The sequence below is a fragment of the Ascaphus truei genome, chromosome 12, assembly GCF_040206685.1.
Source record: "Ascaphus truei isolate aAscTru1 chromosome 12, aAscTru1.hap1, whole genome shotgun sequence".
Taxonomy (NCBI): Eukaryota; Metazoa; Chordata; class Amphibia; order Anura; family Ascaphidae; genus Ascaphus; species Ascaphus truei.
In genome coordinates, this window is record NC_134494.1 from 37,399,795 (window position 1) to 37,427,203 (window position 27,409).

The 27,409-nt window shown below is 47.6% G+C and overlaps 1 protein-coding gene across 3 annotated transcripts in view; it reads left to right on the top strand.

Annotated features, from left to right (window-relative positions):
• Window positions 1-27,409, top strand: part of ELP4 (elongator acetyltransferase complex subunit 4) — a 319,054-nt gene that overhangs the window by 147,747 nt on the left and 143,898 nt on the right. For all 3 annotated transcript variants that reach the window (XM_075567333.1, XM_075567332.1, XM_075567331.1), the window contains exon 7: window positions 12,863-13,051. In XM_075567333.1, coding sequence (XP_075423448.1) covers window positions 12,863-13,051 — 189 coding nt within the window. The remainder of the gene's footprint in view (window positions 1-12,862; window positions 13,052-27,409) is intronic.

Sequence of the window (27,409 nt, forward strand, 5' to 3'; positions counted from 1 at the left end):
GCAAACGCAGCAAAGTGGCACGCACACCCGGACACGCAGCTACACAGGGAGCAAACGCAGCAAAGTGGCACGCACACCCGGACACGCAGCAACACAGGGAGCAAACGCAGCAAAGTGGCACGCACACCCGGACACGCAGCGACACAGGGAGCAAACGCAGCAAAGTGGCACGCACACCCGGACACGCAGCTACACAGGGAGCAAACGCAGCAAAGTGGCACGCACACCCGGACACGCAGCTACACAGGGAGCAAACGCAGCAAAGTGGCACGCACACCCGGACACGCAGCTACACAGTGAGCAAACGCAGCAAAGTGGCACGCACACCCGGACACGCAGCTACACAGGGAGCAAACGCAGCAAAGTGGCACGCACACCCGGACACGCAGCTACACAGGGAGCAAACGCAGCAAAGTGGCACGCACACCCGGACACGCAGCCACACAGGGAGCAAACGCTGCAACGTGGCACGCACACCCGGACACGCAGCTACACAGGGAGCAAACGCAGCAAAGTGGCGCGCACACCCGGACACGCAGCTACACAGGGAGCAAACGCAGCAAAGTGGCACGCACACCCGGACACGCAGCTACACAGGGAGCAAACGCAGCAAAGTGGCACGCACACCCGGACACGCAGCTACACAGGGAGCAAACGCAGCAAAGTGGCACGCATACCCGGACACGCAGCTACACAGGGAGCAAACGCAGCAAAGTGGCACGCACACCCGGACACGCAGCTACACAGGGAGCAAACGCAGCAAAGTGGCACGCACACCCGGACACGCAGCGACAAAGGGAGCAAACGCAGCAAAGTGGCACGCACACCCGGACACGCAGCTACACAGGGAGCAAACGCAGCAAAGTGGCACGCACACCCGGACACGCAGCTACACAGGGAGCAAACGCAGCAAAGTGGCACGCACACCCGGACACGCAGCTACACAGGGAGCAAACGCAGCAAAGTGGCACGCACACCCGGACACGCAGCTACACAGGGAGCAAACGCAGCAAAGTGGCACGCACACCCGGACACGCAGCTACACAGGGAGCACACGCAGCAAAGTGGCACGCACACCCGGACACGCAGCGACACAGGGAGCAAACGCAGCAAAGTGGCGCGCACACCCGGACACGCAGCTACACAGGGAGCAAACGCAGCAAAGTGGCACGCACACCCGGACACGCAGCTACACAGGGAGCAAACGCAGCAAAGTGGCACGCAGCGACACAGGGAGCAAACGCAGCAAAGTGGCACGCACACCCGGACACGCAGCTACACAGGGAGCAAACGCAGCAAAGTGGCACGCACACCCGGACACGCAGCTACACAGGGAGCAAACGCAGCAAAGTGGCACGCACACCCGGACACGCAGCTACACAGGGAGCAAACGCAGCAAAGTGGCACGCACACCCGGACACGCAGCTACACAGGGAGCAAACGCAGCAAAGTGGCACGCACACCCGGACACGCAGCTACACAGGGAGCAAACGCAGCAAAGTGGCACGCACAACCGGACACGCAGCTACACAGGGAGCAAACGCAGCAAAGTGGCACGCACACCCGGACACGCAGCTACACAGGGAGCAAACGCAGCAAAGTGGCACGCACACCCGGACACGCAGCTACACAGGGAGCAAACGCAGCAAAGTGGCGCGCACACCCGGACACGCAGCTACACGGAGCAAACGCAGCAAAGTGGCACGCACACCCGGACACGCAGCTACACAGGGAGCAAACGCAGCAAAGTGGCACGCACACACGGACACGCAGCTACACAGGGAGCAAACGCAGCAAAGTGGCACGCACACCCGGACACGCAGCTACACAGGGAGCAAACGCAGCAAAGTGGCACGCACACCCGGACACGCAGCTACACAGGGAGCAAACGCAGCAAAGTGGCACGCACACCCAGACACGCAGCTACACAGGGAGCAAACGCAGCAAAGTGGCACGCACACCCGGACACGCAGCTACACAGGGAGCAAACGCAGCAAAGTGGCACGCACACCCGGACACGCAGCTACACAGGGAGCAAACGCAGCAAAGTGGCACGCACACCCGGACACGCAGCTACACAGGGAGCAAACGCAGCAAAGTGGCACGCACACCCGGACACGCAGCTACACAGGGAGCAAACGCAGCAAAGTGGCACGCACACCCGGACACGCAGCTACACAGGGAGCACACGCAGCAAAGTGGCACGCACACCCGGACACGCAGCGACACAGGGAGCAAACGCAGCAAAGTGGCGCGCACACCCGGACACGCAGCGACACAGGGAGCAAACGCAGCAAAGTGGCACGCACACCCGGACACGCAGCTACACAGGGAGCAAACGCAGCAAAGTGGCACGCACACCCGGACACGCAGCGACACAGGGAGCAAACGCAGCAAAGTGGCACGCACACCCGGACACGCAGCTACACAGGGAGCAAACGCAGCAAAGTGGCACGCACACCCGGACACGCAGCTACACAGGGAGCAAACGCAGCAAAGTGGCACGCACACCCGGACACGCAGCTACACAGGGAGCAAACGCAGCAAAGTGGCACGCACACCCGGACACGCAGCTACACAGGGAGCAAACGCAGCAAAGTGGCACGCACACCCGGACACGCAGCTACACAGGGAGCATACGCAGCAAAGTGGCACGCACACCCGGACACGCAGCTACACAGGGAGCAAACGCAGCAAAGTGGCACGCACAACCGGACACGCAGCTACACAGGGAGCAAACGCAGCAAAGTGGCACGCACACCCGGACACGCAGCTACACAGGGAGCAAACGCAGCAAAGTGGCACGCACACCCGGACACGCAGCTACACAGGGAGCAAACGCAGCAAAGTGGCACGCACACCCGGACACGCAGCTACACAGGGAGCAAACGCAGCAAAGTGGCACGCACACCCGGACACGCAGCTACACAGGGAGCAAACGCAGCAAAGTGGCACGCACACCCGGACACGCAGCTACACAGGGAGCAAACGCAGCAAAGTGGCACGCACACCCGGACACGCAGCGACACAGGGAGCAAACGCAGCAAAGTGGCACGCACACCCGGACACGCAGCGACACAGGGAGCAAACGCAGCAAAGTGGCACGCACACCCGGACACGCAGCTACACAGGGAGCAAACGCAGCAAAGTGGCACGCACACCCGGACACGCAGCTACACAGGGAGCAAACGCAGCAAAGTGGCACGCACACCCGGACACGCAGCTACACAGGGAGCAAACGCAGCAAAGTGGCACGCACACCCGGACACGCAGCTACACAGGGAGCAAACGCAGCAAAGTGGCACGCACACCCGGACACGCAGCTACACAGGGAGCAAACGCAGCAAAGTGGCACGCACACCCGGACACGCAGCTACACAGGGAGCAAACGCAGCAAAGTGGCACGCACACCCGGACACGCAGCGACACAGGGAGCAAAGTGGCACGCACACCCGGACACGCAGCTACACAGGGAGCAAACGCAGCAAAGTGGCACGCACACCCGGACACGCAGCTACACAGGGAGCAAACGCAGCAAAGTAGCACGCACACCCGGACACGCAGCTACACAGGGAGCAAACGCAGCAAAGTGGCACGCACACCCGGACACGCAGCTACACAGGGAGCAAACGCAGCAAAGTGGCACGCACACCCGGACACGCAGCTACACAGGGAGCAAACGCAGCAAAGTGGCACGCACACCCGGACACGCAGCTACACGGAGCAAACGCAGCAAAGTGGCACGCACACCCGGACACGCAGCTACACGGAGCAAACGCAGCAAAGTGGCACGCACACCCGGACACGCAGCCACACAGGGAGCAAACGCAGCAAAGTGGCACGCACACCCGGACACGCAGCTACACAGGGAGCAAACGCGGCAAAGTGGCACGCACACCCGGACACGCAGCTACACGGAGCAAACGCAGCAAAGTGGCACGCACACCCGGACACGCAGCGACACAGGAAGCAAACGCAGCAAAGTGGCACGCACACCCGGACACGCAGCGACACAGGAAGCAAACGCAGCAAAGTGGCACGCACACCCGGACACGCAGCGACACAGGAAGCAAACGCAGCAAAGTGGCACGCACACCCGGACACGCAGCTACACAGGGAGCAAACGCAGCAAAGTGGCACGCACACCCGGACACGCAGCTACACAGGGAGCAAACGCAGCAAAGTGGCACGCACACCCGGACACGCAGCTACACAGGGAGCAAACGCAGCAAAGTGGCACGCACACCCGGACACGCAGCGACACAGGAAGCAAACGCAGCAAAGTGGCACGCACACCCGGACACGCAGCTACACAGGGAGCAAACGCAGCAAAGTGGCACGCACACCCGGACACGCAGCTACACAGGGAGCAAACGCAGCAAAGTGGCACGCACACCCGGACACGCAGCTACACAGGGAGCAAACGCTGCAACGTGGCACGCACACCCGGACACGCAGCCACACAGGGAGCAAACGCAGCAAAGTGGCACGCACACCCGGACACGCAGCTACACAGGGAGCAAACGCTGCAACGTGGCACGCACACCCGGACACGCAGCGACACAAGGAGCAAACGCAGCAAAGTGGCACGCACACCCGGACAAGCAGCTACACAGGGAGCAAACGCAGCAAAGTGGCACGCACACCCGGACACGCAGCTACACAGGAAGCAAACGCAGCAAAGTGGCACGCACACCCGGACAAGCAGCTACACAGGGAGCAAACGCAACAAAGTGGCACGCACACCCGGACACGCAGCTACACAGGGAGCAAACGCAGCAAAGTGGCACGCACACCCGGACACGCAGCTACACAGGGAGCAAACGCAGCAAAGTGGCACGCACACCCGGACACGCAGCTACACAGGGAGCAAACGCAGCAAAGTGGCACGCACACCCGGACACGCAGCTACACAGGGAGCAAACGCAGCAAAGTGGCACGCACACCCGGACACGCAGCGACACAGGAAGCAAACGCAGCAAAGTGGCACGCACACCCGGACACGCAGCTACACAGGGAGCAAACGCAGCAAAGTGGCACGCACACCCGGACACGCAGCTACACAGGAAGCAAACGCTGCAACGTGGCACGCACACCCGGACACGCAGCCACACAGGGAGCAAACGCAGCAAAGTGGCACGCACACCCGGACACGCAGCTACACAGGGAGCAAACGCTGCAACGTGGCACGCACACCCGGACACGCAGCGACACAAGGAGCAAACGCAGCAAAGTGGCACGCACACCCGGACAAGCAGCTACACAGGGAGCAAACGCAGCAAAGTGGCACGCACACCCGGACACGCAGCTACACAGGAAGCAAACGCAGCAAAGTGGCACGCACACCCGGACAAGCAGCTACACAGGGAGCAAACGCAACAAAGTGGCACGCACACCCGGACACGCAGCTACACAGGAAGCAAATGCAGCAAAGTGGCACGCACACCCGGACACGCAGCTACACACGGAGCAAACGCAGCAAAGTGGCACGCACACCCGGACAAGCAGCCACACAGGGAGCAAACGCAGCAAAGTGGCACGCACACCCGGACACGCAGCTACACAGGGAGCAAACGCAGCAAAGTGGCACGCACACCCGGACACGCAGCTACACAGGGAGCAAACGCAGCAAAGTGGCACGCACACCCGGACACGCAGCTACACAGGGAGCAAACGCAGCAAAGTGGCACGCACACCCGGACACGCAGCTACACAGGGAGTAAACGCAGCAAAGTGGCACGCACACCCGGACTCGCAGCTACACAGGGAACAAACGCAGCAATGTGGCACGCACACCCGGACACGCAGCTACACAGGGAGCAAACGCAGCAAAGTGGCACGCACACCCGGACACGCAGCTACACAGGGAGCAAACGCAGCAAAGTGGCACGCACACCCGGACACGCAGCTACACAGGGAGCAAACGCAGCAAAGTGGCACGCACACCCGGACACGCAGCTACACAGGGAGCAAACGCAGCAAAGTGGCACGCACACCCGGACACGCAGCTACACAGGGAGCAAACGCAGCAAAGTGGCACGCACACCCGGACACGCAGCTACACAGGGAGCAAACGCAGCAAAGTGGCACGCACACCCGGCCACGCAGCTACACAGGGAGCAAACGCAGCAAAGTGGCACGCACACCCGGACACTCAGCTACACAGGGAGCAAACGCAGTAAAGTGGCACGCACACCCGGACACGCAGCTACACAGGGAGCAAACGCAGCAAAGTGGCACGCACACCCGGACACGCAGCTACACAGGGAGCAAACGCAGCAAAGTGGCACGCACACCCGGACACGCAGCTACACGGAGCAAACGCAGCAAAGTGGCACGCACACCCGGACACGCAGCTACACAGGGAGAAAACGCAGCAAAGTGGCACGCACACCCGGACACGCAGCTACACAGGGAGCAAACGCAGCAAAGTGGCACGCACACCCGGACACGCAGCTACACAGGGAGGCTTGCTTTCTTTAGGGGGCGTATGTCGTTTTGCAAACACTTGCTTATATTTATGGTAATAATGCACCTTGTTTTTTATTGAACGGTTTAAAACACATTGGGTATTTCTTAGGAACACCTAATAATATTGGGGTGGTTGTTGTTAGCACAAATATTTCCTTCCTTACAAAGCATAGACTACAAATACTGGGGGTGAGGGGGGGGGGGGGGCATGGAGCCTTCCACAATTCATTTGAGAAATGTAGCATGGCGTTTCTCATTCAGCCCGAAGTGTGGACCACTGTCCATCTGAGTCATTGAACAGGACATCCGATAGATAAATGGACATGTAAATCATAGTTCCATCATTGTACAAATGACCTGGATATGGGTGATATGTAGTGAATGGAATCTGCACTGTTTGGGGGGGGGGGGTTTGCTTTTGTTCAGAATCCAACTGGGCAAGTCCAAATATCTTAAGTGTAGCAGCCAGACTAGCCATTTCTTCACCATCAATAGCCTCACCTTTTGATCATAACTGTGATCTCCACTATGAATTTGTGGCCGGTCTGTTGCTCAACTCGCCCTGACCCAATAACCTCAGAAAAGTATATTGAAGAAGACGAGTGCAAGTCTTTGCCAGTTCCTAGTCATTTAAGACCTTTCCATCATCAGGAGTTGTATCTCAAGTTGAGTCGTACCTGTGATATCCGCATTCTCTAGGACACTTCTTTTCCTGCAACGTTTCAGCTTCTACTTCCTCACACTTTGCTTGTATTCTATCTCACAATCTCATATTAGAGAATTAACAACATTTCTCCTCTCCTCTAAAGCAGGGGTGCGCAAACTGGTGGTCGCAAGATTTTCTGGGTGGGGCGCAGAGGCAGTTACAGAGGCCCTGCGAATCCCCAAAGGCATTTAAATCATATGCTGAGGGACCGTACGAGGCCTCTGTAACTTCACTTACCTGTGTGTCGGGCCACGTCACATGACCACGCAGTGTCATTTGAAACCAGAGCCGACCATGGGGGGGAGAGCAGGAAAGGGGGTGCAGGGGGAATAGTTTACGAACCTCTGCTCTATAGGACAGATTTTAAAACACTTGGTTAACCAATTTGTAAATGGCACTGCCTTTCTATTTAGCTTACTTCCTGTTCTTAAAGACCTTGTGTAGCTTCTCAGCTATCTCTTGTTGTCATTTCTAGGTTAGCCTATCCTTAATTTGGGTCTTCCTTTGATTGGGCCTTGTTCTTTCGAGTTTCTGCAGAATTCCTCTTAACACAATGCGTTGGACCAGTGTTTTAAAAAAAAAATCTGTTTTTGGTTAAGGAACCCTATAATTATAATGTGAAATTCCACATAACCCCAACTGTAACTAATAGCACGTCTGAGATCAGATACATTGTAAGGAACCCCAACCCTCTCTAATAGCGCGTCTGAGACCAGATGCATTGTAGGAACCCCAACTGTAACTAATAGCACGTCTGAGATCAGATACATTGTAAGGAACCCCAACCCTCTCTAATAGCGCGTCTGAGATCATATGCATTGTAGGAACCCCAACCCTCTCTAATAGTGCGTCTGAGATCAGATGCATTGTAAGGATCCCCAACCCTCTCTAATAGCGCGTCTAAGAGAAGTAGACTCCCTGATGAAGTAGACTTGATCTACGAAACGCGTAGGATTAATATTGTATGTATTGGGGCATTTGCCTTATCACTCCTTGATCACTATGAAGCTCATACTGAGCCTGCGCTGGATGGTTGCTTACGGTGACGCGATCCAGTGACGTCATTGGTAACCGCCATAGGCACTAGGAGCAGTTCGGCACATATCGAGGGTACTGAGTCACTCAGCCAACAGTGTGGGAGTTATTTGTTGTTCCAATTGACATTACGAGTACTCCGGATCCCCACGAACAAGTAAGCCAGCTTCCGCCACATTACCTGATCTCATCCGGTAGCGGTCTTCTGGATACGAGGACGCCTGGACATAAGGACGTTTACATTTACCCGCTTCGGGATAGAACGACGGTGCTCGTTCACTCAGTGGGAGCCGGCTGTTTGCTGTGGTGGTAACATGTACCCTAAACATGCCATGTTTTAAAAATGTCAACTTTTGTTTGTGCGATACTCACCAATATTACTATATCATAATATATCAGCTGTATTACACCATGAGAGTTGTGCGCTGTCACTTTTTCTTCCTATAGAAGGAGAACGTCTGATTATGTGGGGTAGAAAATTCCAGCATTGGGGTGCAGCACGGGAGTGAGAGGAAGTAATGGGGGAAGCGGAGATGTTAGATTGCATGTGGGAGAGTACTTGGGAATGAAATCAGAAAGGATAGCAGTACACAAGGAATTTGTGATGCAGTTTAGGGGATAAGATTTTTTTCATTGATGACATTATAGTGGACAGTGTTTTCGGAGCCTCACGTTTCTCCTTTGAGTGGAGTTTACACGTTTTAAGAACCAATACAACTCTGGACTTGAATACATTCTGTATGTACACAGCAGCCCTAACCATACGGGTGGTTGTGTTTATTTCTAATTTCAAGGACGTGTTGCCCCCTTGGTATATGCTTCACTGCTACTTCCTCCCTTTATCTGTGTGCATGTGGCAGCTGTGGAAGCTAGTCAGTTACAGACATGTTCAGGCCACGTTAATTAAAGCATACATTATTTAGACATACATTAAAGTGTATGAAAAGCTCAGTGTTTCACGTGGCCTTTGCGTATGATGTACAACTCCACGCGCAGAACGAGCAGAGGTGCGGGTTTTCTGCCTCTGGAGCAGTGTTGCTGACTTCTCAGTACTGCTGCCCCCAGCCTGTTCTTCTCATCCCGATATTGCCCTCTTGTCCTGACTGCTCTCTGCTTCAGATCGCTGCCAGACTCACACAGAGTACTCTCACATCACCTCGGGTAGTCTGCTTCTCTCTGGCTTCTCCTGGTCTCCCAGGGCCTGTCTCCATCTGCAGCCTTTTTCCACCACAGCGGGGACACACAGTCCTTCCTCAGCCGGCAGCTCCATAGCTCTGCAGAGTTTTAAAAAAGGTCCTTAATGAGCCTCAGGTGCAACTCATTACTCCAGAGACGTCGCTGCTTAACCCTTCCACTACCACTGAGTTTATCAGCCTTCTATAAATATCTCATGAGTCATACAGTATCGTCTTTGACACTTCTGTTGCCAGAGAGGCCTACAACTCATCACAAAGGGGTTAACTGAACGTTATATTCAGTGGCAGATTTACATTGATAAGTGAAATATGTCCATGCAGTATATTGTTGAATAGCACATATAGTCTTATTCTTGATTTACATTGCACAGTTATGTATAAACACTTCCGGTGCGACTTCTTGCTATAAGAAGCTCTAGGATTGCTTTTCATTTCCAAACCAGGGCTCTTCAACTCCGTTTCCAAAGAGGCCGGAACAGGAAAAAGGAAGACGCAGGCACTTACTGAATTTAATTTGTGGTACATTAACAATTATTATATTCACAATATTGTTACTGTCTGTACTGTATACATTTACTGTACCATGTACATCACCTTAAGCTGCACTTGGATGTTTACGCAGCTGTTCTGAAAGTGCCAGGGACAAAGATTCGAAAAGGACCACATCAGGGAAAGAATAATATGGGACATACGCCGGGATTCACTAAGCTACGATAAGGATCGGAGGTCTCCTGCGCTAACTGCCCGTAACTCGTACATTTCCCCCATAAATAGCTGCATGCATTTTTAATATACACTTTTTGGTTTATGTTCATTTTGTGTATGTGAGAATTTAATTTCTACACACTGATGAATACAGAGGGGGGGGGGGTCTGTTAACAGAGAATACAGGGGGGGTTCTGTTAACAGAGAATACAGAGGGGGGTCTGTTAACAGAGAATACAGGGGGAGGGGTCTGTTAACAGAGAATACAGGGGGAGCTTTAATGGTGCGGTGCTGATTCGGAGGTGGCGCGGGACACGTCAGTAGAAAGCGCACTCTGTCGCATCATCACAGAGTCAAATTGACACTTCCCTGTAGATTTATCATAGCAGAATAAAGTGCCCCACGTTTCGGGGGTTAACCACCGTGGCTCCGCGAGTTGTCCTACTGTAGGAGACCTGCTGACATTGGTAAAATTGCCGCTGTGAGCTGCGGACATGCTGCAGTACAGAGCGATACACCGTGTGTACTCCCAAGTGTCTAAAGCGTGTTTTGCTTTCGCCTCATTCAGTGTCGGAAATTGCTCGGAAATACATTGCAGGCTCCTCTGGCAGAGAAGGGGTCAAAATATTGCGCTCCCAGTTCTTATCTAGTTCATTCACAGTTCTTTTGAAGGTGTGTGTGTAATGAATTGGCTGCAAAATACAAGACTACAGAACAGTGTTTCCCAACTCCAGTCCTCAGGGAACCCCAACAGGTCAGGTCTTAAGGATATCCCTGCTCCCGCACAGGTGGGTCAATCAGGCCTCCGCCTGCAATGCATTGCACTGAAACAAACGGGTTAAACAGAGGACAAACTCGGCATCATCATACATTGCCGTGTTCCTTCTCAGGGTTGATAACCTTTCACCCTAGAGAAGTATGCAATGTTCCTTCAATGGGGCGGGGGGGGGGGGGGGTGTTTGTTGGGTCCGTATTGCGGTCTTGCTCAGGGCCACGGATTACCGAACATTACCACCTCTGGGTGAAAAGGAGGTTACATCCTAACCCTGAACACACCGGAGGGGCTTTAACACATTTCTTGGCTATGTGATACCAGCAGTCCTAGTAAAAGTGCGATAATGATCAGTTTCTGTCCTTCATTCCACGTAGCAGAGAGCAGACTAAACTAATCCCACACCCGTCAGCTAATGGTTTTTTTTTTTTTTAAATAAACTTTTCACCTTTTTTTTCCCAATTGCATGATAGGCTTTGGGGAGTTCCTGGCTCTCTTACATTCCATTTCCGAATTCTGGCTCAGAAGGGGAAAATTAACACATTGTCGTTTTTGGAAGGGATTATTTTTTAGCGTTCCAGGGGGGTCTGAAATGCCTTGTGGGTGCACTGTATTGTTGGACTGTCCTGCTGGGGATTTTAGCAGTGAGCAGTGATATGTGACTATAAGATGCTTTAGAGGATCATTGACTATAGAGTTTGCAGTGAAATGAACCTGTCGATTTGAAAAATCTCCAGGAAAGGTTCTACCATTTTAATAGTGACTCGCAAGTAACCGGGGAAGGACATTGTAGTGATTGTGTTGTAGTGTTCTAAACTGATTTAGAAGTATAAAATATAGTGTGTGTGTTTGTGTGTGTGAGTCAGTCAGTCACCCAAACCACAGGTCTGCAGGATGGACACGGCACAACGAGGTAACTGAATTCATAAGGTGTATTGTAAGCCAGACCATAACCAAATTTTGGTCCGCTGTGGGACTTTCATCGTGGTGGTATACAGAAATATATGCACACACCAGAAGAGAAGGGCCCAAAAAGCCACGGAACACAGGGATCCACAGCGAAAGGGGGCGTGTGCTGGGTCACGTAAAACTAAATCGAGGAAATGACATGACAGGGAGTTATCCCATATCTAGGTGCAGAGAGGGCCTTTCATCAGGGGAAATTGTTCATTTACATATTAGCCCAAGTGGCTTGAAATAATTTATCAATAATAGTAGCCAGATGGCGTTCCATAGAGAGCCGAGTATCGGAGTATAGATAAAAAGTAACAGAATCGATACAAAGGAGCTGGGTAACAGAATGAGAGAAGGAGCGGCTCAGTGAGTAAAGACACAGACTGGCACTGAGTGTGAAGCAGGAGAATTCCCGGTGTCGGCTCCTTGTGACCTTGGGCAAGTCACTTTATCTCCCTGTGCCTCAGGCACCAAAAACATAAATTGTAAGCTCTACGGGGCAGGGACTGTCTGCAAAATGTCTCTGTAAAGTGCTATGTAAAACTAGCAACGCTATACAAAAACAAACTATTATTAAGGTATATACCAATGGTGTTGGATATCGCTGATATTGCTGGTTTTATATGTTTCTTTGTTTGTTGTGATACATAAGTATCATTATATGTATTTTTAGTTAATGCCCCTTTATTTGAATACTTCTTGCTATTTCAGTGAGGCTGCATCAGTTGAAATATCCACTTAATTACTATATATATATGTATATATATACAGTATATATAGTAATTAAGTAATATATATATATATATATATATATATATATATATAACATTTATGCAAGATCAGCTTTTCATGTCGAATTTTAACTTTTCGCGATAATGAAAATGATTATTTCCCTGAGTTTAGTGGGTCACGGCTGAATGGCTATTTTGAAATTGATAAAGCACTTGGTTAAAAGCCATGTGAATTCCAAGCCCTCTTAATCATGATTACGCACAATGAAATCCTCTTGTTTCTCACAAACAGAAACGGCAGAAGAACGTCCTTCGCATAGGCATTCAGTCCCTGGGATCTGTGCTCTGGGGAGATGACATCTGTAGCGAGGACCATCCCCAAAACCTGCACAGCCTGACGAGATTTCTGTACGCACTTCGAGGTCTCCTCCGGATGTCTTTGTCAGTATGCGTCATCACCGTGCCAACACATCTCATCCAGGTAAGGTAACAGGTACTGTCACTTTGCGATGTTCGCTCTCCTACAGTATTGAATATATTAATGTGCATTTCACAAAAACAATACAAAAAGGAAAACAAACCACACCTTCCTTGCCATTGCTCGGAAATGCAGGCTCCTCTGGCAGAGAAGGGGTCAAAATATTGCGCTCCCAGTTCTTATCTAGTTCATTCACAGTTCTTTTGAAGGTGTGTGTAATGAATTGGCAGCAAAATACAAGACTACAGAACAGTGTTTCCCAACTCCAGTCCTCAGGGAACCCCAACAGGTCAGGTCTTAAGGATATCCCTGCTCCAGCACAGGTGGGTCAATCAGCGGCTCAGTCATTTTGACTGAGCCACCTGTGCTGGGGCAGGGATATCCTTAAGACCTGACCTGTTGGGGTTCCCTGAGGACTGGAGTTGGGAAACCCTGCTATTGTAAAAGGAACGGCAACTATTTTTTATTATCCGCAGAAGATTCTGCAAAATGGGTTCAAACGTTGGTGGAATGTTAGAGTTTGGAAGGGAGAGGCAAACGCCTGTGTGGTAAGGTGTTTGTACACATCATGTTATGAAGCAGTGATGTCTGATGCCTGTGAAAGCAGGGCTATTACATGACAGGTGCCTCCAGGGACAGTTAGCCGAATGCTGGCCCTGAGAGAGACATCCTCGGACCAGCCTTAATGCAAAGTGGATTGCCTTGCCTACATTTTGATCCCACCTCTAAGTTATTGCTAATATTTTACCCATGTAACTGCGAGCCTGCAAAGACAACAGGCGGCTAAATATAGGTTTATGTCAATTCTCTTATATGACAATGTAATATACAAAAATGTGATCAAGCAAACAACGGATGTATATCAGCCTAGGGTCCCTTCAGAAATATACTGTTGAAGACTCAAGGCCAGGGGGGGGGGGGGCAACGCCAGTACTCAAGGGCCACCAACAGGTCAGGTTTTAAGGATATCCCTGCTTCAGCACAGGTGGCTCAATCAGTGGATCCGTCCTTGACTTGTGCTGAAGCAGGAATATCCTTTAAACGTGACCCGAGGGTGGCCCTTGGGGACTGGAGTTGGCCACTCCTGGTCTAGATCTATTAGGGCATTTCTCTCTTTCTTAGTAAATAATATTAGTGTCTACAAACCGAGCTGTGATTATGTGTTACTATCTGCTGCTGTTTACACAATCATGTTTCTGACATATTGAGCTGCAATATTTTGTTTGACGGAATAAAAATCTGGTTCAGCCGTCTTGGTGCCGAGCTGAATGTGCTTGCTGGGGAGCAGGAGAGGCAGAGAGTGTTTTTCCACACTTCTTGTCGTATGCCAAAGCATTTTAGTGCTGACCTAGATAACCCTCGTTATTCCATTAGAGTGCTTTTCGTAGTACAGGCTGTCAATTGTGGTGGAGTGTGTATGGTAAGATGTAGATGTTTTCCCCACACTGGGATACACAAACTGCACCACTTCTCTTCTACTAGCTATTTAACACTGTTATTGCAGGATAAGTCTGTGTCTCATTTCTTCTACCGTTTCTCTTCTGCTATATATCAACGCTTTGAGGCTCAATTCCCCCTGCAACAAATGACGTTGTTCCAAGTCATATAATGATGTCAAATGTTTTTTTTTCAAAAAGTACTATTTTTTACCAGAATTATTTTTATTTCATTTCACCATCTAAACTGTGTTTATTAAAAAATTTGTGATGAAAATGTGACATACCTCCATGTAATGTTCAGAGTATTCTGCGTGGTATAGTGTCTTGTCATACGGCAGCTCATATCTAACTGCACCCGCTTCACCCTGCAGGGGTTAAGCAGAATTTGTAAGGATAAAGTATTTTTTGTTATGTAGTAAGTGGGGCAGCGCATGGAACAAGTTCACTGCCAGATGAGAGCGGGCAGAGAATATCCTAAAGAGGAGTTGTAGGGTTAATGACCTACTTTATGTTTTTTTTTTAAAACCCATTAGCTGCAACAGAGGGTAGCAACGCGTTGCTTTGCCTCTGGTAGGAGAGGGGTTAAACATTTGCGTTCGCCACAGCTGGGGGTTTTCACAACGGTGACAGCTGCGATTGTCACTTTATTGTAGATGCCCCCTTCCGAAGACAGGTTCATGCCAATGTACATAGCACCAATAGCAACCCAGCTTCATGCCACCGGTGGGTGTTGACCCAGTCCTGGTTCTTCATCTTCCATAGCCATGCAGGGCCACTGAGAACCACGTCGCATTGGGTTTAACGTGAAGAACCATGGACCGGACTGAGATCGCTAATGAAATGGAGGCAGTGCTACTGATGTGGCGGGCCCTAGATAAATGTGCCCTCTTATTCATGATTTTTGTGTGTCTAAGGAGGGGGGGGGGGGCAAATCTAGTCTTCAATGGCCACCAACCCATCAGGTTTTCAGAATGTCCCTGCTTCAGCACAGTGGCGCAATCAGTGGCCTAGTCAGAAGATATCCTGAAAACCTAACATGTCGTGGCCCTTGAGGACTGGAGTTGGCCACTCCCAGGTCTAAGGTATTTGTAGGGACCTGTTTACATGCATTTTAGCCATATCATTACCGCATGAATGTATGGTCCTGCAAGCACGCAAGAGTAATACTAAAGTGAGCACATTGCTCCCCATTTCACATAACCATTTAAAAGAAAAACGAATAAAGAGAAAGATGGTCGCCTTGACCTGTTTATCAAACCCACGATCCTGGAACACACAGGGAACACACAGGAAACGATAACCTACCTTTGTCTTGGAATAGTCCTTACTTTTCAAGGTTTCTGCATAAAGCCCAAACGTCCGAAGACTAGCAGTGAGAGAGTTTGTTGAGGTCTATATTACGTAGTCTGGAAGAAAGCAGCAAATGGTTAAATTTTTAACAACCTTTGTAAAACCCTAAGCTACTGAGTAAACTGTCATTAAGAGAGGCAAAGCTGCAGTGGGCTCCGTATATCCTGCATTACTCTGTTCCCAGAGCCCTGCTGTGTAGTTGTTCCAAGGGCCTAGAAGCCTATTAAAGAGCCCCTGAGAGCATGTGTACAGCCCTCAATGTTAACAGATAATTGGGGAAGATGGCAAGATGAGAGGACAGCCGAGCATGTGGTCTCAGGCTCAAACACTAGACAGACTTTTAGTTTGGAATAATAGCAGCTGCTCACGTTGTTAAACAACCTAGTTTCAATGTGTATTTATAAAGTGCACAGCTAAACTTTAACACTGCAATCTAATGGAAGACGGGACGGGGGAACGCGTGGCTCCTTGTGATAGCAATCTGCTTTTGCGTTTCGGTGTTTTGTTTTTTTTTCAGTCTGATCCCACGCCCATGTAGTTATTAGGAATAACTAGCCTAGTATCCAATAAAAAGGGATTGCAACCGCTCTTACCATTAAACAAACACATCTAAAAACATACAAACAGGTACAAATCATCTCCATAACATTGCAATGTAAATGGGTCATTTAACAATCCGTGTAATCTGATCAGCAGGTGTAATTAAGAAGAAGAAAAAAAAGCTGCCTCTTTACTAGGGTTTTACTAAGACTATCAACAGCAAACTGTCACTTCAGAGTGACAGCACCAACCCGAAAATGTCACAGATTAGAATCTAAACTTGGATGAACCTATAACCTTTACTTATGCTGCAATAATGTAAGAGCGGCCAAGCTGAGTGTGCAGAATAGTATAATACATTTTTTAAGGTGACATAATGCATTCTGCCTAATTATTTTGTTCATTATTTTTTATTCCTGGCATCGTTTGACCTAATTAGATTGTGCCTGCTAGATATATTGTGAATTGGTGCAATAACTTTCCTAACATTAAAATTAAGACCGAAATCCAAACAGAACATTTAATTATGATGCGCTCGTGAAAAATCAGAATACATTTTTTGTATCATAAACAACATTTGGGGCAGTACAACTTATCCTATACACTTTTATTATAACCATTATTAATATTCTTAATGTTATAAACGTAGCAAATATATAGAAAGTTAACAAAAGTACAAGGTTAGCGTATTCTGAGTGCTGTATTTTTGCTTCAAATTTAGAACCTCAATAAGATAGTGAGCTTGGAACCCAGTAAAATAATGTGATGCTTGGGGGTTGGAAGCCCAAGATTAGTGTTTTGGGCTTCAGTACATTTTGTTTCGGAGGTGTCCCAGTTAGGAGAGGCCTCAGCATTGTAAGTTTGGAAGGATGTTCTACAGAGATGCTTAATGAATACCGTCTAGCAGGGAAAGTGGTACCCTAAAGGTGCGCAGCAAAAGGCGAATGCACCAATAATGTTTTTGAAATCTATAATGCAGAGTAAATGAGAGCTTCGCTATTAGGTGAGACCTTTTTTATTTGGACTAACGCTTGATATTGTAAGACGAGCTTTTCGAGAGTTCTCCCTCTTCCTCAGGTCAAGCAATTCCGATTTTATATAAATACATACAAATGCTGTTTATGAGCAAAAAATATATCCAAGCGTTAATTGTGGAATTCCCACTTATTGTGCCTTTTTAAAGGTGCCTCTTACATGAAACACACTGTTTGCTTTAAACTAAACACGCCCCATTCAGCAGGTACCAAGGGTATTAGTCTGCGGCACGTACCCAGGGAAATTAATGCAGTAATGAAAAGTCAGGATGAATCAGCCTTGCCACGTCCTTCCTCTTGGGAGAATAATGAAGTTCTGTTTAATGTGTTATTTTCATTATTCCATTTGAAATGTTTAAATATTAATCTCCTGAAATATTAATGTACTGGTGCTTCAAAAACCATTGCGGTGAATACATGTTACAGTATATGTTTTAGTGCAAACAAAACAAAAAGTTTTCAGTTGTATTTCCATTTCTAAACTCTGACTTTTGTTTATTGATTGCAACGCGTGTATATATTGTCTCAGCATCTTGAGACAATTTTGTATCCTTTTTTTAGTTTTTAAGGTTATATATCCCAGCATGGTTTGTGAAAAAAAACAAATGTTTGTTTTGTCCCAGCCACCTGAAACCATTGGATAGTTTTGCTTGCGAAGCTGAACTTATGTGTCTTGTTGTACGATACAGTAAGTTCTGTGCAATAAAAATCTATTCTTTAAAAGCAATCGGCACAATGTGCAGTGGATAAGTGGTTAGAAAAGGCGAATTGTGGAGACCAGGGGGTTTATTCGTTACAAAATACATTGAATGCCTTTTGCGCTCTGCTTTCAAAACCAGCTGAAAACAGCCGCACATTTATTGCGAGCAGTATTGTTAATGGCAGTAACCTGTATTGAAGAGCGTAGGTTTCATACCCACCGGAGCAGCACTTTATCCTATGGGATAATGAACACCTTGCGTCCTCTGGCATGGTTTCTCATGGGACATTGCCAGTGCCGCCGTGCTATATACACACTACTATAAATAGCTGAGATAAATGTGATATATTTATTATTAGTGGTAGTATTATTATTATTAGATGTTGGAAAATAAAAATGATTATTTAGTAAGGGGAAAACCCAAGTACCGTGGCATGTTCCGCTATTTAAACTTTATACGTACAGCTCAACCCCGTTATAGCGCGATCCGTTACAACGCGAATCCGCTTATAACGCGATGCAAGCGTGGCTCCCAATTTTCGTATCTATGAATAATACTTTACAACACGATTGTTGGTATCTTAAATACTTTATTGTACAATGCATACAATTGTACATTATTTCTAACGCAATCCGCTTATAGCGCCATGTGATTCTTTGGACCCCAAGCACAGCGTTATAAGGTGGTTGAGCTGTACTATAGTGTCAAACAAAAGGAGTATTCAGAAATTACTATACGGAACTAAGCCGCTTTGAAGTGGGGATTTAAAATGGTCGCTTTTTTTCACTTGAACCTTGTTTTGCATCGGAGAGGATAGAAAATGCACAACTTATACTTTGCTTCTGCATCTTGGTTTAACAATAGTGCTGCTGTTGTTGATCTATTGCTTTTCCTGGAAACAAATTGCAATATAACGACGCTATTTTGGAGGGACGCATTGCACTGTGATGCCTTGAGAATTTCTTCACATATTTCTTCTCGGAACATTAAGAATACTTACAATTGAAATGCTTAGAAACATGGTTTGTTTTTTAACATGCTTGTAAAATGTGACATGTCATGTAGTTCATTGGACTAATTAGGGAGGCTTGTTAAAAAAAAATAGATCTATTTTTGCAATATAACATTGCACACATTCTAAATGGAAATGCGTTAAGGCAAATCAGAGTCTTCAAATGCGAGGAACAGAGGAGGGGGGAAAAGAAATGGAAAAAGGAAATGTGGTTACGTGTCCCATCACAGTATGGAAACCAAGTCATCTGTTCAGGCATATGGAATCTTTGGCTGCTGGACCATGTGGGCTGCATTAATACCCAATGTCCAGGAGTGGACACAACTGTTCAGTAAGCAGATGAGCAGAACCCATGTTTTCAAGCAGGATAATGAAGATGCCAAATGTGAGTTTTTATGTTGCTAAGGAGGATCAGAAGCAGGCGATAGCTTTACAGTAAAATAGCTCCTCTGTACACAAATGCTGATCTTGGCCCTTCAGTATGTATACACGTCCAGGATTCAGAGGGAGGCCCTTCAGTATGGACGGGCATGTCAAAGATCATAAGGTTTGTGACATTGTATAAAGATTTGTAAACAATTTTCCTGATGAAATGCTGTGAATCAAAAGCCTCATGGTGCACACACCACGTTTACTTTGTTATAACACTAAATGCAAATAAAACCTAAATGAGGCCGGTAACAACTTGCTGCTGAAAACTGATGGGAAAGTGAAGCTTGGAGCTGCACAAAGTAACACTTAGAATTAATATTTCATTTGACTGGCAAATTTGTACGGTGCAGCTGAAAGCTTCTAAAGAGTTGCGAGTGCCACAATTGACCTACAACTTTTTAATAAATCACTTCAAGAAACGAGTGCCAGTTCAGCATGGAGGAGCCACTGCAAGACAGTCCTGAGAGATTACAATCAGCAAACCAAATGGCAAGTGAGAGTTCTTGGGATGGAGCCTTCTGGAGAGCTGGGAGCCTGAGAAGCTTTTAAGCCAGAATTCATATGAAAACAGTGGGGGAAAGGCCTGATCCTCCTGTTCTGCGAGCTCCTGGTTATAAGCCAAAATCATAGAACAGCTTTTCTAAGAGTTATTCACAGACTGTTTAATATACAACACAGACTAACACCAGCATCCTTTTTGAATACATATATATATACATATATATATATATATATATATATATATATATATATATATATATATATATATATATATATGTGTATATGTATATATTATATATATTTACATACACACACATATATTTACACCCACACACACACACACACATATATATATACATACACACACACTGTAATATTCCAGCATTTGTTTTTGCAACAGTGAACAAATAATAAAATATAAATAAAAAGAACACCGTTTGGGCTGTGCCATTTTGTTGATTTGGCGCATTCACACTGCTTTTTGTTTTTCATAGTGTAGCACTAGTACCAATCCACTTTAATCACTGATTATTATCTAATCTAAAACAGTCTGTGGGTTAAAAAAGTATGTTGAGTCAGCATTTAATTCACAGTCGGCATATTGCTCTGCGATGCGCTCCAAGTCTGTGTGGCGTTCATGGTCATAGATGGGAAATTCTGATGCCTCTGTGTGGCATTGTATTATGAAGCTTTTTACACTGCAATGAAATAAGAGAGATTTAACAGGGCATGCTATAAGGGGAATTGTTCTTCCATTTTCTCTAAATGTGAACCTTACAGAACTATCTTCCTAGGATGCAACCTAAATTGCCATGTACAATATAACACTTCCCCACACTGTGTAACCTATCCCTCCTTCAATCCCACTAATGAATGTTCAGCTAACATAGGGCAACGGATTTCCAAACGTTCAGATGCATAGTAACAGGCTGCGGAGATAAAAAAAAATATATATATATATTTTTATTTTTTTTTAAATTATTTATATCTTCAATAATTAAATCAAAAGGCTAAGTCACTTGTTAAAAATGAGATCATGTGAGGTCCTTACCAGCAGGGGGAGCAGTGAGGTCTTCCTCCAGGTCTCCATCATTTGCCCACCTGCGTGAGCTGTTTTCCCAGCCAATCTCCCATCTGGCCCCTGGTTTGCCAGCTTGCTCCTCATGACAGGCTATAATTTTGCACTCAATATGGGGATTAGTCTAAGCTGATTTTAAACTTTAGTATCTTTAACCTGCCACTTTATTGTAGACATCAGCTGGATGCTCAGTTTGATATTTGGGTAATAGTAATTACTTGTGCTGGAAGGAAAGCGTGCTTTCCGAAATCGTTAAATTAAAACAACTCGTTTATTTTTGAACGCGTATATATCTCATATCATCTGATGTCAACTTGCTTTAAACATTTCAGGGCTGGGAGTGCAGTAGGAAAACATATTGCAGGCTACAATAACTTTTTTTTTGGGGGGGTCTCTTAAATCAGGGGTGCTCAACTCACTCAGGTCCTCAAACCGTCCCCCCCCCCCCAACAGGTAAGGTTTTCATGATATCCCTGCTTCAGCACAGGTGACTCAGGGACTCTGACACCTATGCTGGAGCTGGGATATTCTGGAAACCTGACCTGTTTTGAGTGGGGGGAGGAGGGATGAGGACTAGAGTTGAGATCCCCTGTCTTAAATAATAAACTTTATTTCCGATTTCTAAAAGCTGTGTCTTATTCCCGGTGGCAGAATGTGCTGGACTTGTGCAATGCGTTGCAGGTATATCCCCAGCATGGCAAGGACGGGGAGGGGATAAATGGCGTTTCTTTTTGTGCGTGTACGTGTGGGCATTCATTTTATTTGTATACTTAAAAAGAAAGTAATGGAAAGAACACGTTTGTGGCCCTCACATAATGAAACAACGTAGGTATGTTAGGGAGGAACACGCCGGCGTCGTGCACTGATAAACATCGGGCGGTTACTCGCCCACACCCTGCGGCACAGGCGTGCTATTTGATCTCGCGTATTTCATTACGGTGGGTGCAAATCCAGCAACGAAGCAGCATATACACAGAGCAGGAAAGCGCCGAGGTACTCCCCAGTTGTGGATTTATAAACAGGCTTTAATTACAACAAATGAAAATGTAAAATAAAATGTATTTGGATTGGGGTGGTCATAGGTGTACAGCTGTTTTGCCCCAATAAACGCATTTTCATGGTATTGTTGGTGTCGACCAGGGAAGGGCGTCAAAGTATATTCAAGTGAATTCAAGCTTTGATGTACGAGTTTCTTTTAATTATCGATTCACAGTGGACGCAGGAATATTACTAGCCTATGGTGTTTATTAACAGGAAAAATTATATCCGCTCTGTTTATTTATTTTTTTATTTATAAAATGTGTTCCCAGGAAGTAATACATTGAGAGTTACCTCTCGTTTTCAAGTATGTCCTGGGCACAGAGTTAAGACAAATAATACATGGTTACAAATACAGTTACATAAATGAACAGGGTATACATTATATACAAGACATTGCATGCACAGTTAAAGATAATATATATTATGGGCGTATGAAACAGTTACAGACCAGGTTAAAATGTGAGACAGCCTTAGATTTGAATGATCTTAAACTGGTGGTGGATGTGAGAGTCTCTGGTAGGTTGTTCCAGTTTTGGGGTGCACGGTAAGAGAAGGAGGAACGTCCGGATACTTTGTTGAGCCTTGGGACCATGAACAGTCTTTTGGAGTCTGATCTCAGATGATAGGTGCTGCATGTGGTAGGGGTGAGGAGCTTGTTCAGGTAGCTGGGTAGCTTGCCCATAAAGAATTTGAAGGCAAGACAGGAAAGGTGAACTTTGCGTGTAGACTCGAGTGATGACCAATCTGGTTCTTTGAGCATTTCGCAGTGATGTGTGTTGTAGTTGCATTGGAGAACAAAACGACAAATTGAATTGTAGAGGGTGTCAAGTTTGCTAAGGTGGGTTTGAGGTGCCGAGCCATATACTATGTCTCCATAGTCCATAATTGGCACTAGCATCTGCTGTGCGATACGCTTTCTGACTAGGAGACTTAGGGAGGATTTGTTCCTGTAAAGTACCCCTAGTTTGGCATAGGTCTTGGTTGTCAGGGTATCAATGTGCATCCCGAATGTAAAGTGGGAGTCAAACCATATGCCCAGGTATTTAAAACTAGTAACAGGGGTTAGGGTGGTGTTAGCGTTGGTTCTAATCTGGAGCTCAGTCACTGGAAGCTTTAAAAATTTAGTCTTGGTCCCAAATACCATTGTTACAGTCTTGTCAGTGTTTAAAAACAGTTAGTTTTGGGAAATCCAGTTTTCGAGTCTCAAAAAGTCAGACTGAAGTATGTGTTGAAGGTCAGAGAGGCTATGGCTGTGTGCATATAGGATTGTGTCATCTGCATACATGTGTATTGAGGCTTCCTGACAAGCTGTGGGAAGATCATTGATGAACACTGAGAAGAGTAGGGGCCCCAGAACAGAGCCTTGCGGGACACCACAGGTGATATCCAGGGGGTTGGAGTTAGAGCCTGAGATGGACAAATGTTGGGATCTACCTGATAGGTAGGACTGAAACCAGTTTAAAGCATGCTTCCCTATTCCAGAGCTCTGGAGTTTGTTAAGCAGGATAGCGTGATCAACAGTATCAAAAGCCTTGGCAAAATCTAGGAATACTTCACCAGTGAGTTGTCCCCGTTCCATTCCACACTGGATTTCATTGCAAACTTTTAGCAGGGTAGTTACGGTGGAATGTTTGGGGTGAAAGCCAGATTGGAATTGGCTAGGGAAATTTGTCTTGTATAGTAATCGCTTAATTGGGAGTGGACACATTTTTCCATGACTTTGGATAGAATTGGGAGAAGTGAGATTGGCCTGTAGTTTGAGACAGTGTTTTTGTCCCCATTTTTGAAGATTGGGACAACTCTGGCAGTTTTCCAGGTCTTAGGGATATGGCCTGCAGACAGGATAGAGTTGACTATGGAAGCAATTGGTTTGGCAATGGCTGGGGCACCAAGTCGTAGGAACCTAGATTGTAGTAAGTCAGGTCCACATTGGCTGCTTAGTTTTAATTTGAGGAGCGCTTGTGTAATCTCCTCTTCGGATACTGGGCCAAATTAAAAATTGTGGGCAGTGTTGGGAGGGGGTGGGGCTATGTGGGTACTCCCAGGATGAGATTCAGGTTTGTGGTTTGGGCTGTGTTTCGCTAATAAGTTAGTGAGAGTTTATAAGAATGAATGCTAAATGACTACCTTATACATTGGAGGGAGGGAATTTCCGCCATGAAGGCTTCATGGTTACAATGTCTGGGCCCTCCTGCACTGGATAATGGGACCGGTTTGCTTCAGCCACAGTTAATTTATAAAAATGTTCCCTTTGCTAAGAGAAATGTTAATGCCACACACCTATTTCAGACCTACTGTCCTGCCTACATCTCTACTTGATCTCTCTTTGCCTATAGGCACTGACCAATTTAATACTTCAGAGGTCCCAGCACCAGTAGACGAGGTACACAATATACCATCAAAATTAAAAAAATATATTCTCTCCTTGAATGCAAACACACAGTTTCTCTGAGCTGCTTTCAGACTCATTAGCTAATGTATGCACACCCACACAACACTATTCTGACGTTGATGGCATGACTAACATCTGGATGGCATATCACATCAGGTGAACCAAACAGAAATAATTGCTAACACCATTGTATTACCTTGAATGTTGAGTTTCGGTATCTGGGTTGGTAGCCGTTCGATAGAAATAGACCTAAAGGTGCAATCCAACATAGACAGTCAGGAAACATAGTTTGTATACAAATCTATAAATTGAATCTCTTTGGGACCTCCACATCACCACACAGGGACATCACCACGTGGGGACACCACACAGGAACATCACCACACAGTGACATCACCACGCGGGGACACCACACAGGAACATCACCACGTGGGATCACCACGCGGGGACACCACACAGGAACATCACCACACAGGGACATCACCACGCGGGGACACCACACAGGAACATCAGCACACAGTGACATCACCACGCGGGGACACCACACAGGAACATCACCACACAGTGACACCACACAGGGACATCACCACACAGGGACATCACCACGCGGGGACACCACAGCGGGACATCACCACACAGGGACATCACCACGCGGGGACACCACACAGGAACATCACCACACAAGGACATCACTACGCAGGGACATCACCACACAGTGACACCACACAGGGACATCACCACACAGGGACATCACCACACAGGGATACCACACTGGGACATCCCCACACAGTGACACCCCCACACAGGGACATCACAACACAGGGACATCACCACGCGGGGACACCACACAGGAACATCACCACGCGGGACCACCACACAGGAACATCACCACACAGGGACATCACCACACAGTGACACCCCCACACAGGGACATCACCACACAGGGGTACCACACTGGGACATCACCACACAGTGACACCACCACACAGGGACACCACAGAGGAACATCACCACACAGGGACATCACCACACAGGGACATCACCACACAGTGACACCCCCACACAGTGACACCCCCACACAGGGATATCACACTGGGACATCACCACACAGTGACACCCCCACACAGTGACACCCCCACACAGGGATACCACACTGGGACATCACCACACAGTGACACCCCCACACAGTGACACCCCCACACAGGGATACCACACTGGGACATCACCACACAGGGACATCACCACACAGTGACACCCCCACACAGTGACACCCCCACACAGGGATACCACACTGGGACATCACCACACAGTGACACCACCACACAGGGACACCACCACACAGGGACACCACCACGTGGGACAAAACCACACAAAAGGGAGCAGCCAGAAGAAGTCTCATCCCTCCCAAGTCTCCGTTCACCAGGTTTACAAACTAGCTTTAAACAAATGATACTTTTTTGGGGCCACTTTAACCCTTTGGTTGCTGGATGGGCTGCGGCACCAAAAGGCTGCGGCTCCGCCGACTAATTGCGATCCTGTGACAGTACGGAAACGGAAGAAGAGGAGAAGATGAATCCTCTTGTTCCATTTCTCTGCGTTTCAGATCGCGCATAACTGCGGAGCGGGATCTCCTGGAAAACGAGCATATAAAGGGCATGACGGAACCACGACCGAATGGGGTCCCTGGTGTGCCAGACACCATGATGTAGTGGCTACGTCCTAGGGCACCCGAAGGGTTAAAAGAACAGTCAAACTTGGTAAGACATGGGGCTATATTCAAGTGAATGGGTCATAAAAAGCCATTTTTACTGAACCAGCCTAAAAAGTCTTATGAAGTAGCACCGCTTAGTAAATGGGGCCCATTATGAGACACAATGTTGGTGTTGAGAAAGAGGAAAACGTTTTTTTTTTAAGCTGAGTCTTTAGAGGAATTTGGCTTCATTTAGCCCCTGCCTTTCCTGGGATATGAGGGAACAGGGCCTGCTCAACACACTGTGCTCCTCCCCCAATTCTTTCTTTTCATTGGTCCTCTGCCACGAAAGAAGCCATTTAGGGGACGGAATTGTGGCTTTTCCAGATGAAAAGGAACTTCATTTTCAAGTAAACTATACAATTGTGACTGTAAGGGACGTGCAGAGGTACACACCGGGAGACCGTTTTGGGGATATTAAAACATGGCTTTGTTTAGCCTGTCCTTTTAAACAATGCACAGCATACAAAAATAAACAAACAGCCTGTCCCTGTGTAAGCGCTAACTCACTTCCCCAGTCCCTATCTGCAAGGCTGGGAGGAAAAGCCCCTTACCAGCCTATCACCCCAACGTCTCAAGAGGTACCTCAAAGCAGGTGGCCCTTAAGGTCAGTCTCTGGGTCTGGATGGGTGTTGGTTGAGGGGCCAGTCTCTGGTAGGTTCCTTGGTTTGCTGCACCCTGGAAGGAGGTATGTTCCCTTGGCGTCTTGCAATCAGCACACAGTCATCCTGTGTGCTCAAGAGTGTCCTGGTTTGTTCACAGCAGGAGGCTTTTGCACTGGTCAGATTAACCAGGTGGAGACTGGTTAATTGTTTTTAGCTGCAATTTAGCAGCTCCCTGTTGGATTCCCCAGACCACTGAGGCTTTCTAGTGAAGCCTCATTGAGACACGGTTAATTCCCTGTTACAGTGACATATTTGCTTTAAGGATGATTTACATGGGTTTAAGAAAGCCAGTGACCGTGTTGGTTATAAAATAGTTACACTGAAGAGATCAAAGACTAACACTAGTAATAACTTTATTTCATATAGCGCCTTTCTCCCAATGAGACTCAAAACACGTCACAGTTACAGTATAGCGCGCGGTACGTA